Source organism: Engraulis encrasicolus, chromosome 18, assembly GCF_034702125.1.
Source record: "Engraulis encrasicolus isolate BLACKSEA-1 chromosome 18, IST_EnEncr_1.0, whole genome shotgun sequence".
Classification (NCBI taxonomy): Eukaryota; Metazoa; Chordata; class Actinopteri; order Clupeiformes; family Engraulidae; genus Engraulis; species Engraulis encrasicolus.
This window is the reverse complement of record NC_085874.1, coordinates 22,639,838-22,657,392: the sequence shown is the minus strand read 5'-3', so window position 1 is coordinate 22,657,392 and position 17,555 is coordinate 22,639,838. Positions and strand designations below refer to the sequence as shown.

At 41.8% G+C, this 17,555-nt stretch overlaps 1 protein-coding gene across 1 annotated transcript; it reads right to left on the bottom strand.

Annotated features, from left to right (window-relative positions):
- Positions 1–3,926: 3,926 nt before the first annotated feature.
- LOC134469170 (cholesterol 24-hydroxylase-like) lies at positions 3,927–16,532 on the bottom strand. Its single transcript, XM_063223281.1, has 15 exons — positions 15,939–16,532; positions 15,732–15,812; positions 14,364–14,445; positions 14,197–14,270; positions 11,514–11,600; positions 11,013–11,151; positions 10,642–10,755; positions 10,138–10,294; positions 9,746–9,811; positions 9,541–9,613; positions 9,342–9,426; positions 6,788–6,898; positions 5,586–5,674; positions 5,416–5,482; positions 3,927–4,335 (listed from the first exon to the last, which is right to left on the bottom strand). Exons 1-15 carry the CDS (start codon positions 16,088–16,090, stop codon positions 4,189–4,191), a joined length of 1,524 nt encoding a protein of 507 aa, XP_063079351.1. The 5' UTR covers positions 16,091–16,532; the 3' UTR covers positions 3,927–4,188.
- Between the last annotated feature and the right edge of the window lie 1,023 nt (positions 16,533–17,555).

Below are 17,555 nucleotides of genomic sequence, written 5' to 3'. Positions count from 1 at the left end.
CATGACCAATAAAACAATGGCTTGTCATTAGATATATACTGTCTTCATCATCCGGCCAAAGCCCACCCTAAGACAGAGAGGGAAACAAAAACTTGCATTGTGATTGGTGGGTTACGGTTGGTGCCTGTTGTGGTGATCAAATAATGAATGAGACTAGACCAACTCGTCTAACAAAAACAAAAAAATTGGGATGCTTGCTGAGTTCATCTAGTTTACTAGCAAGTTGCGTTGTTTAGTTGTTCCTCAAACATTGCACTATCATTAGCTACGTTTACATGAGACATTTAATTCAGAATGAACTCACCGTGATTCTGAATAAAGCTTAATTACACTTTGAAAACGTTATGTAAACACTTCAAAATTCTGAATTAAATGAAAAATCAAAGTAAACATGACTGAACGATTAAATTCTGAATTACTAAGTCTGAATTAAAAACGTCACGTAAACGTAGCCAACGAAGTAAGCGTGTGATCATTTCAAATTCACCCTACAGTTTGGCTATAGTCAGCGGGCCAGGCTGGACTGGGACAGAAAAATGGCCCAGGCATATTTGGCATAGGCCGGCCCCTAACACAGACACAGGCCCCTCTCATACTGCCTAAGTCCACTGTATTGAAGATGGAGCAATGGGGCTCCCTGTCAAAAATTGTGCCCCAGTCTCGAGGAAAACAACTACATCAACAACAATATCAGCCTCTGAGGACTGTGTCGGCCCACCGGGAAAATGCCCTGTATGCCATTTACCAATCCAGGGGTGGATTTCTCGAAACCAAAGTTGCTACATTAGCTACTTTGTTGTTTTCAATGCATTTTCCCATTGGCAACTACCGAAGTTGCTAACAGGCTAGCAACTTATCTTTTGAGAAACTCACCCCAGCCATGTCAGTGGGCCAGGCCGGGCGGTGACCCATCCCTACCCGAACGCATGCACACAGTGGGCTGAAGAGGAAGAGTGTAGATGCAGACTGCAGATGAGCATGTAGGCTTTGAAATAACGGCAGACAGATGTGGAGTGGAGCACATCTGTAGCACATGAAGAGACACAGATAAACAGGCACACATGGGAAGAGGACAGAGAAGGGTGGGCATGTTTGAAGAAGAAGAAGAAGAAGAAGAAGAAGAAGAAGAAGAAGGAGAAGAAGAAGAAGAAGAAGAAGAAGTGGCCCATGTGAACCACTTTGTGTGTGTGTGTGTGTAGAGAGAGAGAGAGAGAGAGAGAGAGAGAGAGAGAGAGAGAGAGAGAGAGAGAGAAGAAGAAGAAGGAGAAGAAGAAGAAGGGATGACATACCAAACAAACTATATGTCATGAGAACACCGGATATTGAGAGGCTGCTATTTGTGTCTCATAAACATCAATAGAAGAACTCCCATGTGCTCATAGGCCAATCGGCACATACTATTTAGATGCAGCTACAGCATAAATAAACAATGTTATTATTAATGAATACGCACGTCTTATATGTTTTTCTTCTCTAGGGAACTGGCCAGACTGAACTAAAATGTTGACTGTGAGTTTGAGATTTGGTCTGTGCTTTATTTATAATGGCGTGCCCCTGGCATCTGGACCTCACCGCTTTATCACTTCCTGCTGTTTGCCCACTGTTGTTTGGGATGGACCTTTTCCCCTTTGATGGCTGTTTATAAGTGTCTTCATTTTAGACGTCTCATTCTTGTTTGTTGCAGATTGCAGCTGTATGTCTGGAGCTATTCAGCTCAAACGTCAACAAATTGTAAACAGAATCGTGAATCGCACTCTTAAAGGTAGCACATGTGATTATTTTAGTAGTTTATTTCCAGAAATGAAGCTGCTTATTCACAAATGTTATCTTTTCGGGTGTATATTTACCACCACCGTCAATTTCTAAGTATTGATTATGACTCTGACATGTACCCTTTTCATACATGAATGTGTGGATCTTCTTCATATCCCGATTTCAAATGACCAAATCATAGGTGTAACAATCACGGCTGTAAAATGTTCTGCATTTTGGTCAGACCAGTAAATAATAATTTATTTCTCATTGAATATTCATGATCAAATTTGGTAATGGGCATACAATACAGTTTGAAAATAAACGACTAAAATTACATACGCTACCTTTAAGCTGCCCTATACAGTATTTCCCATGACAAAGGAGGTTGAAATCAGTGTATGAAATAATCTAATAATCTAGCACTTCACAATTCTAGCTGTATTTTAATTATTTCATGTAAGCTCAGTATCTTAACTTTTGGCTAGAATAGTCATTGTGGATGGGCCCATGTGAGCCGCTTGTGTGTGTGTGTGTGTGTGTGTGTGTGTGTGTGTGTGTGTGTGTGTGTGTGTGTGTGTGTGTGTGTGTGTGTGTGTGTGTGTGTGTGTGGTGGAGATGGTGTTAATGATGAGGTCTCCTTAGGCACTCTTCCAGGTCTCTGTGGTTGGTTGAAGCTGTGTATACTTGCAGCATCCTCTGTCAGTGTGGATGTGCATGAGTGTGTGTGTATGCATTTGTGTGTGTGTGTGTTTGTGAGAGAGAGAGAGAGAGAGAGAGAGAGAGAGAGAGAGAGAGAGAGAGAGAGAGAGAGAGAGAGAGAGAGAGAGAGAGAGAGAGTGGGAGAGAGTGTGTATGTGAGTGAGTAAGTGAGTGTGTGTGTGTGTGTGTGTGTGTGTGTGTGTGTGTGTGTTTGTGCGCGCATGTGCATGTGTGCATATGTGTATATGTGTGTGTGCTGTGCGTGTGCTGAAGTCTTCCCCCTGGTCCTCTCCTCTTCTCAGGCAGGCCGCCAGTGTAGCTTGCTTGCCACCCACAGAGCCAGAGGTCCCCAGTGGTAGACGGATGAAAGTGATCCACACAAGCCGACCACCAGGACTGGACTGGGGGAGAAATAGGGCCCGGGCACTTGTGGCTTAAAGGGGCCCGCAGAACTGACTCACCGGTGGCCCCCTCACCCTCGTGGGCCTCTTTTTTCAGAAATGTAAAAAAACTCTTTTTTTTTTTATTTTTTATTTTTTTCTTTTATGACTTCATTGATGATAGGACAGTTTGAGAGGTGGACAGGAAGCGAATGGGGAGAGAGATGGGGAGGGATCGGCAAAGGACCCAAGCTGGGAATCAAACACGGGTCGTCCGCATGGCAGACGAGTACCTCACCGGTTGGCCAAGGCAGGGCCTTTTGTAACATTTCTGAAAATTGGGGGCCACGAGGGTGCGGGGCATACTGGGAAATGCCCATTATGCGAGATGGCCAGTCCACACCAGCCGACCACACACACACACACACACACACACACACACACACACACGTGCAGAGCAGCACCGCACTAGGGAACCAGACACCACTCAGTCTCAGCACAAGAGAACTAGAGATGGGATTTATGGCCCTTTGACAGGGTCAGAATCATAGCGGCTCACCCCTTCCAAAGGAGCCGTTTCAAAAAAGCTGGTTCGTTTCAAAACTGGCTCATTTGAACTTTATATATAGGCCCTATAGAAATTGAGGTATTCATGTGAAGGTCACATGCTCAAGCAAACCAAAACAAGTGAAAAGAGTGGCTCCCCACCTGTGTGTCAGTTCCCAACATCAGTAGACTATCCCAGAGCAACAGTATATTAAGATACAAGTCCCTGTATAAGTAACTTGTAAGGCATGTACAAAGCAAAATCAAACATTTGTTAGGCATGAATTCGCAAATGTCTTGTTCATGCACAATAAGGGATTTATTACCAATTTAACCTTAGTAAGGACCTAGTAGGCCTTAGCGTTTGCTTAGTACATGCCTTACAAGTTACTTATGCAGGCATTAACATTGTATGTATTAGTGCTAATAGATGTATCCCTAAAATAAAGTGTTACCGAAAAATGTAATGCACAATCAATCAATCAATCAATAAATCAATCAATTAAAGAAACAAACAAACGAGCAAACAGGCAAACAAATCACAACTCATGACATTGACATTTTTATGTCATTGGCTACATTTACATGAGACATTCAATTCCGAATGAACTCACTTTAATTCTGAATAAAGCTGAATTCTCATGTAAACACTTCACAAATTAGAATTACATAAAAGATCAAAGTAAACTCAACGGAACCATTTAATTTGGAGTTACTAATTCGGAATTAAAAACGTCATGTAAACGTAGCAATTAACATAGTCTTACAGGTATGACAGAATGAAAGTGTTGAAATATGTCTCTGTGGCTTATGCAGTGCCCCGCAGTTTGAGCGTGCACATGACCCCACTCTCAGGCCGCAGCGTGCCTGTGTCCAGGATCTCAAAGGACTGCCCAGGCACCAGGCTGAAGTCAAATCTCTGCAGCAGTTTAGCCATTGCAACCTTTGCCTCGATCTGCAAAACAAACATGCCGTTTATGGCCCGGCATTAGTAGAATGGACATGGATTATGTAATGCATACTCTTTAAAGCAGGGATGGGCAACTTTTATCATCGCCACCATTGGAGGGCCTCTTGACCACGGATCTGATTCCTATTCGCAGAGTTGGAGGTGCTGTGGGTTGCTTACTGACTGCCCATATTGTTTAGAAGGAATAGAATACTCTATACTCAATACTCTATTGGCCAACAGTATAATTATTGATTACAGATTGGTTCAGTGGTCGTTTTTAAAAAATATGGTCATTATTTTTTATTTATTTATTTATGGGCTGCATTGAGTGAGGAGGTGGGCCGCATGTGGCCCTCGTGGCTTCCAGTTGCCTATCCCTGCTTTAAAGGGAGAGTAATGGCAGAGATTCTTTAAAGGGACACTGTGCAGGAAATGGTCAAAAAAGGTACTGCAACTATGCTGCTCATTGAAACTGGGCTGCCTATTGCCAAATTTGATCTTTACATGAAAGTTTTCTAGGTAATATACAAATATTTTAGTATGGTTCAAGTAGAGTCATTTCTTGCAGCTAAAAATGGCTATTCTTGGAAATTAAAAAATGGCGGACCATGGAAAAGATCCCCCTTTTCATGTATGAAAAGTGCAATTTTCCCAGTCATAATGAATACTTAGAATTTGATGGTGGTGGTAAGTATTCATGAAAAAGGTAACATTAGTGTATGGGCAGCATGAATTCTGGAAATAAACAACTACAAATTTCACACAGTGTCCCTTTAAGGTAATGGTGCAAGGTAATGGTGCATGGTTATGTCCTACATGTTTTTATATCTTAATCTTTTATGCTTTGCTTTTTGTGGATATGTTGTCTTTTGTGTCTTGTTTGTTTCTGTCTGTATTGTGAGTCCTATGTAGTGCGTTTTGAGTCTTTGCTGCTCTCTTGGCTATAGGGCCCACTTGCAAAAGAGGCAACTGCCTCAATGTGATTACCCTAGTAAAATAAAGGAGAAATAAAAATAATAAAAAAGGGGAGAGTAATAAGGAAGGTTGGGTGAATGCTGCCCTGTGTTGGTGTGTATGTTTTACCTGAGAGAAGTTTTGGCCGAGACAGGAGCGTGGACCCAACGCAAAGGGGAAATAGCAGTAGTAAGGCCTAAGAAAGGAAAGCGCAGCAAGATGCTTTTACTGCTTACAAGACAACAATTTTTGTATACAATTCATATATTCAACATAAACAAAATAATTTGATGTCCTACTTGGGAGCATTCATATTAAATCTTTCCGGATCGAACGTCAATGGATCTTTGAAGAATCTGTCCAGCCTTGAACTCACAAATGAACTGAACTACAGAGAGAAGAGACAAGAATCACCTTTATAAAGTTATAGCCAAAAAAAACCCCTAAAAAATTACAATCATCTCCTCACTGCGTCAGCCCATTTAATTAAAGGCTTTTTAACTTCATCAGCGGTGTGCCTTTGTAATCTTTGGCAGACCTTATCAACAGCCACAACTGGAGTTAAGTCTGACCATAATTTTAAGCAACTTTATTTCCTTGAGCCAAAGTGCACCTTATGGACTTTAAGATTCTGCTGACAGTATTTAAAGCATTAAATGGACTTGCCCCTAGTTATATCTCTGACATGCTCTCTTTTTATGCCCCTGCTCGAGCTCTCAGGTCCACTGATGCCAAGCTGCTAAGGACCCCCACCCCCCCGCAAAAGAAGATCGGCGACGCCGCGTTTGTTTGCTATGCGCCCAAGAGATGGAACGCCCTCCCCATCGAGATCCGATCAGCCAGCTCCGTCGACTCCTTCAAGAAGCAGCTGAAGACCCACCTCTTCATCCTTGCCAACTCCTAGCTGCCAAGGCGTCATAGTGTCCCAGCTGCCGCAGCGCCCTTACTGCTCACAACCAGCCCTGGCAGGGGGCTCCCCTAGGTGGCCGCTGGTCTCTGCCTGAGGTTTCTTCCTGACTACAGGGTTTTTTTTTCTCAGACCTCATTGAGCTTTTTTCCCCTACAAACTATGCGAAAGGGAGTTTTTCCTCACCCCTGATGCCACCAGGGGCCGCACCTGAGCGCCCAATCTCTGTGTGACTATCTATGACTTATGATAGGCCCAGCCACTATGGACCTTACGCATCTAGGAATCCTGGTCCTAACCTACGTTGACCTTATGACTCTACAATCTCTGTCTATCTCTTCTTCCTCTGCCTTCCTGCTATTTCTGCCTCTCCTCTATACCTCTCCTTTTAAATCCATCTCTAACAATGATGTTTTTTCCCATTTGTTAAGCACTTTGAGTTACATGCCTTGTATGACACAGTGCTATACAAATACAATTATTATTATTATTATTAAAATCATTATATGAGAAAAAAAGTGTAGCAGCATTCCTTAGTTGATTTTTTAGCATATAAATTACAATCATGCCATTGTGTGACAAACAGACACTCACAAGAAGACCACAATTTCCTGGGACCCTGATGCCATTGATGACCATGTCCTTAGCTATCCGGCGAGTTGTGCCAGGGGCAGTGGGATACAGCCTCAGAGTCTCCTTCAGCACCTTCCAAAACAACAACATGGGTTACAATCAGGGTCGGACTAGCCATCTGGCATAGCGGGCATTTCCCGGTGGGCCCAGCTGCCCAGCAGCTATTTTCAGAAATGTAAAAAATGAATAATTATATTAGAATTCTATGGTCATTTCAATGTAATGTCAACATAAGGACCAGTTATTTTAAATTCACATTTATTAAGCAGTTTCCTGATACTCACTTAGCTTCGTGAATTTGGCACTTAGATGCATACAAATACAAACACACTTGTGTTAATGAATGTACATGTATTTGCACATGTAGGCATACCGGTATGTGTATACGTGTTCAATTCTTGAAACTTCAAGGTAATTACTTACTGTGTGGTCATAAATGATTATTACATTGAAAGTACATGGAAACTGTCCTTACCACCTTATTCACAATCCATAATATATAGTGCTACCACAACACTTTAACCCCTTGAAACACAACCACATTTACATGTTTCTTACAGCCAGAATGACAATGACCAAGTTGCAGTGTATTGATTAAGACCATCTATAATTTTGTAATGTCATAATGGTGTAAAGATGATGTAAGGTTGCTTTTTTAGAATTCAGTAAAGCGTCCCACAGGCAGAACAGTGTCTAGTGCAACAATGCCAAGGCCTTGAAAACAAAAATTGAGCAAATGGTCAGAATTATCAGTTGCCTCTAACAAAAACATTATTCCAAAAATGTCAAAATCAAATGTTAAAGTCGTGTTTCTTAGATGAGCATTTAAACTCAAAAGCTTGATATACCGATAACTTCATGTCAAAACTATAATGATATCCCAGACTAGTGGCAATGTAATAGTGGTGTGCAGGGTTTAAATTGGGGCGGAGCCCTCCGGAGCGCAGCTCCGCCTCCTCACCTCGGAGGGACAGCCAAACGGAGCTGCGCTCCTGCTGCCCCACCTTCAGTGTATTCACAGTTCATATATTTTCACCTCTTCTTGAAATATCATATTTTTATGAAAGTTTTCCAATGATAGCAACATAAAATAAGATTAAGGGACTCCCGCATTATTTCAGTTATTATGCATCTGCATTCTGCACATGCGCTGCGAGACACCACAATTTCAGTTTGTAGCAACGTTGCAACTCTGCAACAGTTGAGCGGCCGGAGCGCTTGCTCTTTCTCACAGCTAGAACTACTCCGCTTAAAGTATGTCACTACTTCAAGCCTGTCCTCCATGCTTTCATGTTCAATGTGCAAAGTTAGTAGGCTAGATACAATGCCTTTTACAAAACGGAGGTAAGCTGTCATTTCATTTGATATCGGCTAGCTTTCAGGCAAAGTTAACCAAACAGTCATGCAGAATAGCGTGGTGTCTGCCTACTTTAACAGCAGTTTGTTAATGTGAGAAAATCAACATCAAGTTTGGGATTTCCGTCCATTGTTCTGTCAGAATGTGTAGCCATTTGGTTGCAGGTTACTTTTATGTGGGCTTAAACATGCCAGGAACGTATTAAACGTTTTTAGACAGTAAGCAAATGACAGGGATTCCTGCGTGTCCATCCTAGCGTTGCGTGTAGAGCAGTGCACCGTCTCTCTCGCGCTAGAATTGCTGCAGCAAGTTCCAATCTATTGCCGCCTTTTGCCAAAGTTATTGCTTTGCAAAAAAGCATTTACTTAATGCGACTGAAGTGTAATTAAAACACATGCACGGAGCGAGATAGCTGAACTAACTATACTACTGAAATAAGAACGCCCCATATAATCAGTCAGCCAAAGGGGCAATCTGTAAAGAAAAGACGTGTCCGAGTGAGAAGATTCTCTGCAGACTCCGCCTGATTTAAAGTGACAGTGCACACTTTCACGCACTGTAATAGAACAGCATAGCCTAAGCTTGCATTTTTATTCTTTTAACTTTGTTACTTATTAGGCATAAAACGTGCTAATAAATGCATGCTAAACCCATGACATTATAGGAGAATTTAAATCAATCATATGATCTTTTAAAACAAATTGTTATTCACATCAAATAATATGAGTTCTTAATAGTCTTAGGTCTACACCTTTGTAGCTTGATGGTGCAGTGATGGTGGTCAGAATTAAAACTTTTTTGCCCCTGTACTGACAGTCCAATAGCATACTGTTGCCAACTGACAGGAGAGAATATTAAAAAGTAGGCTACATAAATGCATCAGGTGTGATACTGGTCTAACTGTTCCTATTTTTAGCAACCCAATACAGTGAAGAGGGAATGAGGGTACCTTGCTGTTTTTCTCATAACTGAGTAATACATTGATTTATGTATGATATTAATTATGGGCAATAACTTCATAGAATACATGTATTTGCCTGATGGGGTGATGTTAATTTTTTTATTTATTTTTTTTAATCTATTTTGACCGCGAGTGAAGGGCTCCCCCACCTCCCAAAAGCCAATTTAAACACTGGTGTGTGTGTGTGTGTAAATGACCTGGTTTAGATAGGTGAGGCGACCAAGGTCTTCATTGCTGATATCCTGTTTAACTCCAAGCACATCGTCCACTTCCTCCTTAAGCCTTGGTTAGCGATCACATACTGTACATTAGTCTCTCATGCAATTATTCACAGATTAATGAATGGCTAATGAAACAATTCTCCATTATGTATTGTCTGTTATTACAATCACATACCTCTGTAATATTTCAGGATGTCTTCCAAGTGCCATGATGGCAAATGCAATTTGATTTGCAGTAGTTTCTTGCCCTTGGATACAGAAAAAAAAGAACCAATTAAAACATAAAGACATAATTGTTAGGTGGATAGTTCAACTAATGTTAGGTGGGTAGTTCAACTAATGCTGAATTAAATTTGATGTTTGTGTATTATGATTATAACCTGCGATGAAGAATGTGACAAAGTTGTCAAGCATGATTTCTTCATCGTCATCTGTCTTGTTTTCCTCTGTAAACACAAAACACAGTTTTTAGCATCCTCATTTAAGACAATTAAGTAATAACTATATATTTAATTGTTTGTTGTTTGTACAGATTGATGTAGATACAATCTAGCCTGGGCGAAAGCCGACTGTTGACTCCGTCAAACAGTCTGACGAAAGCTAAGAGGAATCCGTATCCGAGTTCTGCGTCACCACTCGCAACTCTTTGCTGATTGGCTAAATAGTGAGCGAACCGAGCTTGGAGGGTTTCGCCAGACTATGTGCGGAGCCAAAATCTTTGGGTGAAAGTACATAGGATGGCATCGCCAGGCTAAATCCAATCATTAGTCACCAGCACTCTTGAGGATCTGAGTGAGAATGTCCATCGGGACCTCCTGGCCACTCTGGACAGCCTTCTTCCTCTCGTTTATCCACATGGCTCCAGTTTTGCGAAGCAATTGGCAAGCTTCTTTTATTTCCCTCACCGCCTTTTTGTTCTTGCTCCAAAGCTGAAAGAGGTCCAGAGTTTTCATTGCTGTTAACTGGATGAATTATAATCTTGACGTTGAAAGAGAGATTTTTAAGAATTCACAATAACCTTCCGCTATAAATGGTTTACTAATGGTTAGCTAATGGTTTGTTGTGCATCTACAATACGATTATAATATTAATATAAATAGTCATTATTTTACTAATCATATTCAGTGTTGTGCATTGAAATCCCTGTGGAAGAAAAATATAATCTTGTAACTGACATTTTGTAAACATTATTTAAGGGATCATATCTAGTGTTGCTCTAACAGAAGAAAAATATATAATTGTAACCTGTTTTCTGCCTGTTGTGACAGTTGCTCACCTGGAAAAACGGGTCTCGGGTATGGCAGACCATTCCTTTCAGACACGTCTCAATGGCTTGGGGAAATGGAGAGTCCTGGGTATTCAACAAGTCGAGGTCCACTCCAAATGCAATCTGGATTACAATAGAAAAACACTTCATGACCACCAGACTAACATGCAGGCATCTGTTAAAGTGAAATTAATTCAAATTTTATATCATCTCTTCATGCCGCACCGTTAAGTCTATATGGCAGTGACATTCTTTACCCACTGACTAAACTGCTTATTGTCAGGTGCTGTATACGTATTTGAGTAATAAAATGTTTTTTTCTTTTCATGTGATATTTAAAAAATTCTTAGTATGTATCCAACGTAAAATACGATAAACACCTTTGTGATGACATCCATGGTGAATGAGTTGATCAGTTTGTGCATGTGCACAGGCTCCTCACGGTCAGCAAACTCACTCAGTTTGGTCATCAAGCGCTCGGCTCTCTCATTGAAGGTGTCAATCAGACCTCTCAGATATCTGCAATATTACATCATCACAGACAGGACAAACAAAGTTGACCACACAGCCACAACCACACACACAACTTAACACACTCAAGACAACACCTTTCAGGATACTGGTGCTAATAGAAAGTACAGAGTCCGGGGGGGGGGGGGCTCTGAATCTTGTACTAATAGGAAGAATGTAGGTGGTCTCTGGGTATTCTGGGGGTCCTTGAGCAATAATAATATCAACCCCCATAGTAGGCCTACTACAAGTATTGTGTCCTGTACCTAAGAATGAATAACTGTAAGTACCTTTAGACAAAAATGTCCACTAACTGCAATTTACTGTCATTTTTTCATAAATAATTAGGTGACTGAATCTGTGTAACTCACACACTGCTGAATGCGGGGTCCATGATCCTGCGTTGCTTGTACCATACCTCATGGTCCACGGCGGTCACAAGGCCAGTTCCAAGAAATCTTTAAGAGACAGCAGTCAAGACAAGATGATTTTCGGAGACAGTATGCAGGCATTTCAGGGCTCAATATCAAGCCCATGAGCGCGCCACCAGCAACAGCACATACAGCAAGATGGGGTGGCCGGTGGGCTCTCTTGAAACATGCCATACAGAGGGTCTTTCAAATCCCTCTGCATTCAGTGGGATTGTATTACAACATGTATTACAATCATCGCAACAAATAGGATGACATACTGCATAGTGGTAACAATAAGCATATCACAAGCCACTAGACGTCTGAATTACATTGGCTGCCAAAAGGACTGTCTGAATAGCCTGGCGACGCCATCCTACGTACTTCTGGCCAAAGATTTAGCTCCGTACAGTATCGGGCCAAACCCGCCTAGCTCTGTTCGCTCACGGTTCTGCCAATCAGCAAACAATAGAGAGTGGTGAACTCACCCGCGGAGTATGTTATTGATTGGTTAACGTAAAACTATTCACCCTTTTGTCATGTTGTTTGTATGCTTTGTCATGGCATCCCTTCTACTGCCTGAAGGCTTTCCAATATCTCTCATTTAACCCCTTTGTGGAAAGCCTCTTTTATACCCTAATTGTTACCAAAATGGAGAGACACAAAGAGATGAACTACACTGTAACAAATAACTGTTAATTTAGGGCAATTCTGCAACAGCATTCTACTGTTTTTCGAAAAAACAGACAACTACTGTGAAAATACTACTTTGAGTCACATATTGAGCATAAACAGTAAGTACTGCACAATAGCAGCATTCACCGTTGTGGAAACTAGAGATGCACCGGATCCTGATTTTTAGGATCCTGCCGGATACCGGATCCACTGCTTAAGATCCTGCTGGATCCGGAACCGGATACCGGATCCTACGAAAGGGTTGAAACACATAGCCTACTCACACATGTGGGCCCTTTTTTATCACGTTGGCTCAAACTATTTTGACTGAAAAGCCTCGGCTACCGGATCCTGGATCCTGGAACCGGATCCTGTGAAAAACCCTATTATCCTGCCGGATCCGGAACCGGATCTTGGATCCTGTACATCTCTAGTGGAAACAACCAAGTTATTTTAGGCAGCACCATTGAAACCCATTCATCCTCCACTTGTCCGTGATCACCATCAAGCTTCAATACCACCTGAAGAACTTAAGTAATTCTCACTGGTTAAAGATTCTCTAATACTATCAAGCATGATGAAACTATTTCTAAAGAAACTACAATACTTAAAAAGTGCTTGATGCAGCAAAGTATGAGTAGCACATGCATTTTGATAGTGATGAAAGTGTGAATGGCTGAAACATTTTAAGAACTTGTAACACTTGCAACAAGCAGTCCCATCTAAACCAATCTGCTAATCAGTGCCTGGCCTCACCTGAGTACTAAGGGCTGTTATGCCATTATTCAATTACGACCTTCACCTGCCAAATCCCTGATGACTCTGGTCACATGGTACCCTTGCACCTGTATATGAATCTGGACTATCAACACTTCAGTTGCTTGCCTGCCTGCTGGCTGGCCTGCATGGCACAGCATAGCACTTGCTTGCCTACAAGCTTGCTTACAGGCTTGCATACTTTCCTCTTTGTGAAAGCTTGCTTTGTGGCACTTGCTGTGTGTGGCATAATTTGTCACATCACTGCATATAATGTGTCTGCTGCAAGTTAGGCATTGCTTTGAGAGCTAGCTTGTAGTGCTGCTTTTTTGCTGTGCTACTTGGTGCAAATTACGTTTTTACAGACTGACCAATGATATTTTCATCATTGGCTCATCAAGAGCTGATACATTAAAAAGCCCCCCTCACACACTCCCATTGTCATTGTAACATAGCACTGCGTAGGCTTGCATTGAAATTGTATTCATGCCCTTCATATTCAAAGGACCACCGCAAACCAGCATCTCAATATAGCATAGTGGTGGCATGGTATCATGCTCAAGTCACTTCAGTCATGGTGACCGATGGGACGGTGGGGCGGTAACATGGCCAGGGTATGGGTGGGAGGGAAGTTGCCATGGCTATATTCATGAATGGAACTATGACCCAGTAATTGCCTGCTATCTCACAGTACATCTTCAACTTTTTAACTGTAGTGTACCGTTATTTTACCTATACTACTGTATAAATATTGTAGAGCACTTTCAGTTTAACAATACTAATACTGTGAACGTTCTTTAGAGTACTGTTATTTAACAGTTCAATTGCTGCTGAAAAAATGTTATATACTGTGATACATTAAACAGCAATGAGCTGTGTTTGATTTTTGGTGTGAAATAACAGTAGAATTACAGGTAAATATAATTGCCAGTAACTGCCGTTATTTTGCAGGGAAATTTTCTTAGAGTGTACACTACATCCCGTAGTTATGGGTTTTGTGGTGGAATGCTAGGAAGAATGCTGGAGTGTTCTAAAAGACAAGCTGTTAAATTCACATTGTTCCAGGGCCTGTATCCTGCACCTAGAGAAATTAACTAAAAAACACATTTGGATAAAAACATTTCCTGTACACTACTATCATTCAACTACGTACTATGATATCAATTTCTTCAAATGTTTGTGTACAGTGTGTGTGCAGTGTACATCACATTACCTTGTACCAAACAGACTGTGCAGGCGCTTGTATGACAATGGATCTTTGGAAATTTTTGGTGACATCAAGATCTCCTACAAACATAGGGAGTGGAGCTATTTATATTGTCTGTGCAACACATAGATATCAGCTCTACATTCTGTTTGAGAGTATTTTGGAGTTGTTACCTTGGTGGCCTCTGGGCAAGACACAATGACAAATGCAGTGTGTAAACTGTTGATTCTGCACACTGGGCCGTACGTCTCAGTCCTATAGCAGAAGTGGTAAAGTCATGCGGTCAAGTTTAAGCTGTAGACAGCAGGCCCCCATTCACGGACGGCACAATTCCTACCCAGGGGTGTAACAAAGCTGATGATGGCTTTGTACACACAACCTAGTGTGCATCAGGGGTGCTGCTAAAAATGTTGGGCCCCATGAAAGATTCAAATTATGGGCCCCCAGAATGGCAAATTATGTTATCAGCATCCTTCCAGGGGCCCTCTCAGTGCTGTCGGGCCCTTAGAATCTGTAACACCTTCCCCCCCTCGCGGCACCCATCGTGTGCATAACTAGGTTATGTATAACCTACAACAGGGGTGTCAAACTCAAGTTGACCGAGGGCCAAAATCAAAATCTGTAAGGAAGTCGCGGGCCGAACTCAGCAATTATTTTTAAAAATGGAAACAATTGTGCATGCATGCACCTCATAGTCATAGTTAAATTTCACACACACTCTTTCCTGTCATATATGTCAGTTCAAATGTGTCTGCACATCTTGTGACACAGCAAATTTCATGTTCAAGTTGTGTTACGCTAAACATTATTGGTGTATATGGGCCAACTGTAATACACATTTGAAATGATCTCGCGGGCCAAATAAAATGGCTCCGCGGGCCAAATTTGGCCCCCGGGCCTGAGTTTGACATCCCTGACCTACAATGCCATCATGTGGTTTGTTATAGCTACTCATTTCTGTTGACACACTCACTCATCCTCTCGTCTAGTTTGGTAACCCCCAATAAAGTTACGCCTACTGATTCCTTTAATTCTAAACATAAAGTCATTTACATCATAGTTGGAACATTACTAATGGCACATTCTGCACATTTGTGCCGTGAACATGAGGACTGCAAAAATACAATGCATTTTGCGGTGCACATGTGCACTGTGCAAATCTTCACAGTGTGTGGCATTACAAGCAAAGCCAATAGGCAAATATTCCTATTGGCATGGTCTGACTGTGACCGAAACGTTTGCACTACACTTGGGTAGCACATTTTTTGTTTTTCTAATGCAATAAAAAGTTCAACATTGCATTCGGCAGAACGGTGTGCAAGTTCCCCTTCCTTGCTTCAAGTTAATCCACTGTAACCTGCACACTCACCAGGCATCAAGTTCAAAGGCGCGGTACCTCCACTGAAAGAAGGTTCACCATGCCAATCTGCCATCTTGAGTGAGTCCATCTCAATAGCCTACTTCAGTGAATTGTTTACATATGATGTAGGGACAAGGACGTAGCACATAAACTTATCAAAATATATAGAAATACATTTTACCATTCCAGAAATATTTCGTTGATATGGCGGCCTGGTGTTCTCGTGTATGATAGAATGGTAGGCAAATGTCCAAGGAGAAAGCTGTAAAGCAACAACATTTTGTATTAAAACTGAACCCAAATGCAATACTTTAAATGTGGATAATCATACTGGCTATATGCATAACTTTCGATGCATTCTTATCATGCTAATGTGTGTGTCACTTACTTATCTCTCGGTGGTCCAGGAATGTGGTCGAATTTTTGATGGATGTATTGTACGTAAAGGACAAAGCTGACAAAAGCAACTAAGACGACCCCAAGTAGTATTAACACCAGATATCCAACCCATCCTAGAATTAGGCTTCCTAGAGGCTCCATTCTGCTGTTGCCTTCAAGGCTGTGTGAGAAGTCTTTTCAGCAATATCAGATGATGACCTCTCCTTTTATCACTTGCACAATACCACACGGCTGAGTCAGAAATATGTAACCTATCAAAGATAGCCCCTCCTTATAACATGTGACCAACGAGTGACTCACTAGCCTACAATGTGACTAACCTCTGAAATGACCACAACTGACCACATATGAGGGAAGAAAGAATTATGTGAATACACTTTGTCAGCAGAGGTGTCAAAAGTAAAAGTGAAAGTAAAAAAAGAAACAGTTTCCTTGCTACACAAGCAAATTATCTGAGTAAACAGTAGAACTGCCTTACGGTTGGCTAACTCTGCGCTGGTTGGATCAAGTTTGTGGTGGGCCCTTGTTAGATTTTCAATGTTTTTCAGTAACAACACAGACTATCCATCTCATTAGGTACAATGGAGTAAATGGCGTAACAGCTATGTAATGCCATGTGTTAGTGTCGTAATTACGCCACAAAAGTACTTTTACTTTTTAACACCTCTGCTAATTGGCAGCTGGTGAATTGCAACAACCTGGCCAGAGCCATAGATACAGACTAGTATACTCGATAGAAGGTTGTGAGTCTTCCCATAGCCATAGATACAGCTGTTTCGCAAAGTCAAGGATCCTGGCCTTGCTAGGGTGTAAAAACGCCCAGTGATTGGATACTCCACAGAGTTCACCAAAGAGTATCCAATCACTGGGAGTTTCACATCCTAGCAAGGCCAGGATCCTTGACTTTGAGATACAGACTAGTGTACTCGATAGAAGGTTGTGAGCCTTCCCATAGCCGTAGATACAGTATACTCGATAGAAGGCTGTGGACTTTCCCAGCGCCATATATACAGGCTGGATAGAAGGCTTTGAGGCTTGCCAGTAGATGCTGCCCCCTGCTGATCCCTTTCCGTCAGTAACCAATACATGGGTTTCCCCTTTTGTAAACAATCCCTGTCTGCACGCCCCCGGCTGTGCACTCTTCAACCTCTGATTGTTGGAAACTGCTGTCACTCAAAAAAAAATGTGCTCACATGGTTGGCTGCTTAGTATCTTCCGCTCCTCACGTCGCAAATGTGTGTAAATGGGAAACCTATGTATAATAATGTAATGTAATGTAATGCAATGTAGGCCTAATGTAATAACCACAATAGTGTGCATGGTACTGGTCTGGAGTGCAAAGTCACTTGCTCTTTGATGTTGTTTTTCCTGGCTAAGCTTCCTGCCGTGCAGTAGCACTGCCTCCCCTTCCTCATATCAAATATCAAGGCAGCAAGTGAACCTTTGTTATGATTGTGTGTCACAGAATTAGGCAGCAGAATTTCAGCGCATGGAGTCATGAGGCCTTAACGCAGATAGTCTGGACTTTGTAAACGGCTGAAGCACTGCATGAGTACCATCAATCAAACTGTCCTCCTCCATATAGGTGACATGAGCAGCACACTGG

Excerpts from the sequence above, each read along its gene's own strand:
- LOC134469170 (XM_063223281.1), bottom strand. The coding sequence starts at position 16,090 with ATGGAGCCTCTAGGAAGCCTAATTCTAGGATGGGTTGGATATCTGGTG. Across the intron at positions 10,295-10,641 it reads CCCGAGACCCGTTTTTCCAG|CTTTGGAGCAAGAACAAAAA; the intron begins GTGAGCAACTGT and ends GACCTCTTTCAG. Across the intron at positions 9,812-10,137 it reads TCAGATCCTCAAGAGTGCTG|AGGAAAACAAGACAGATGAC; the intron begins GTGACTAATGAT and ends TTGTGTTTACAG.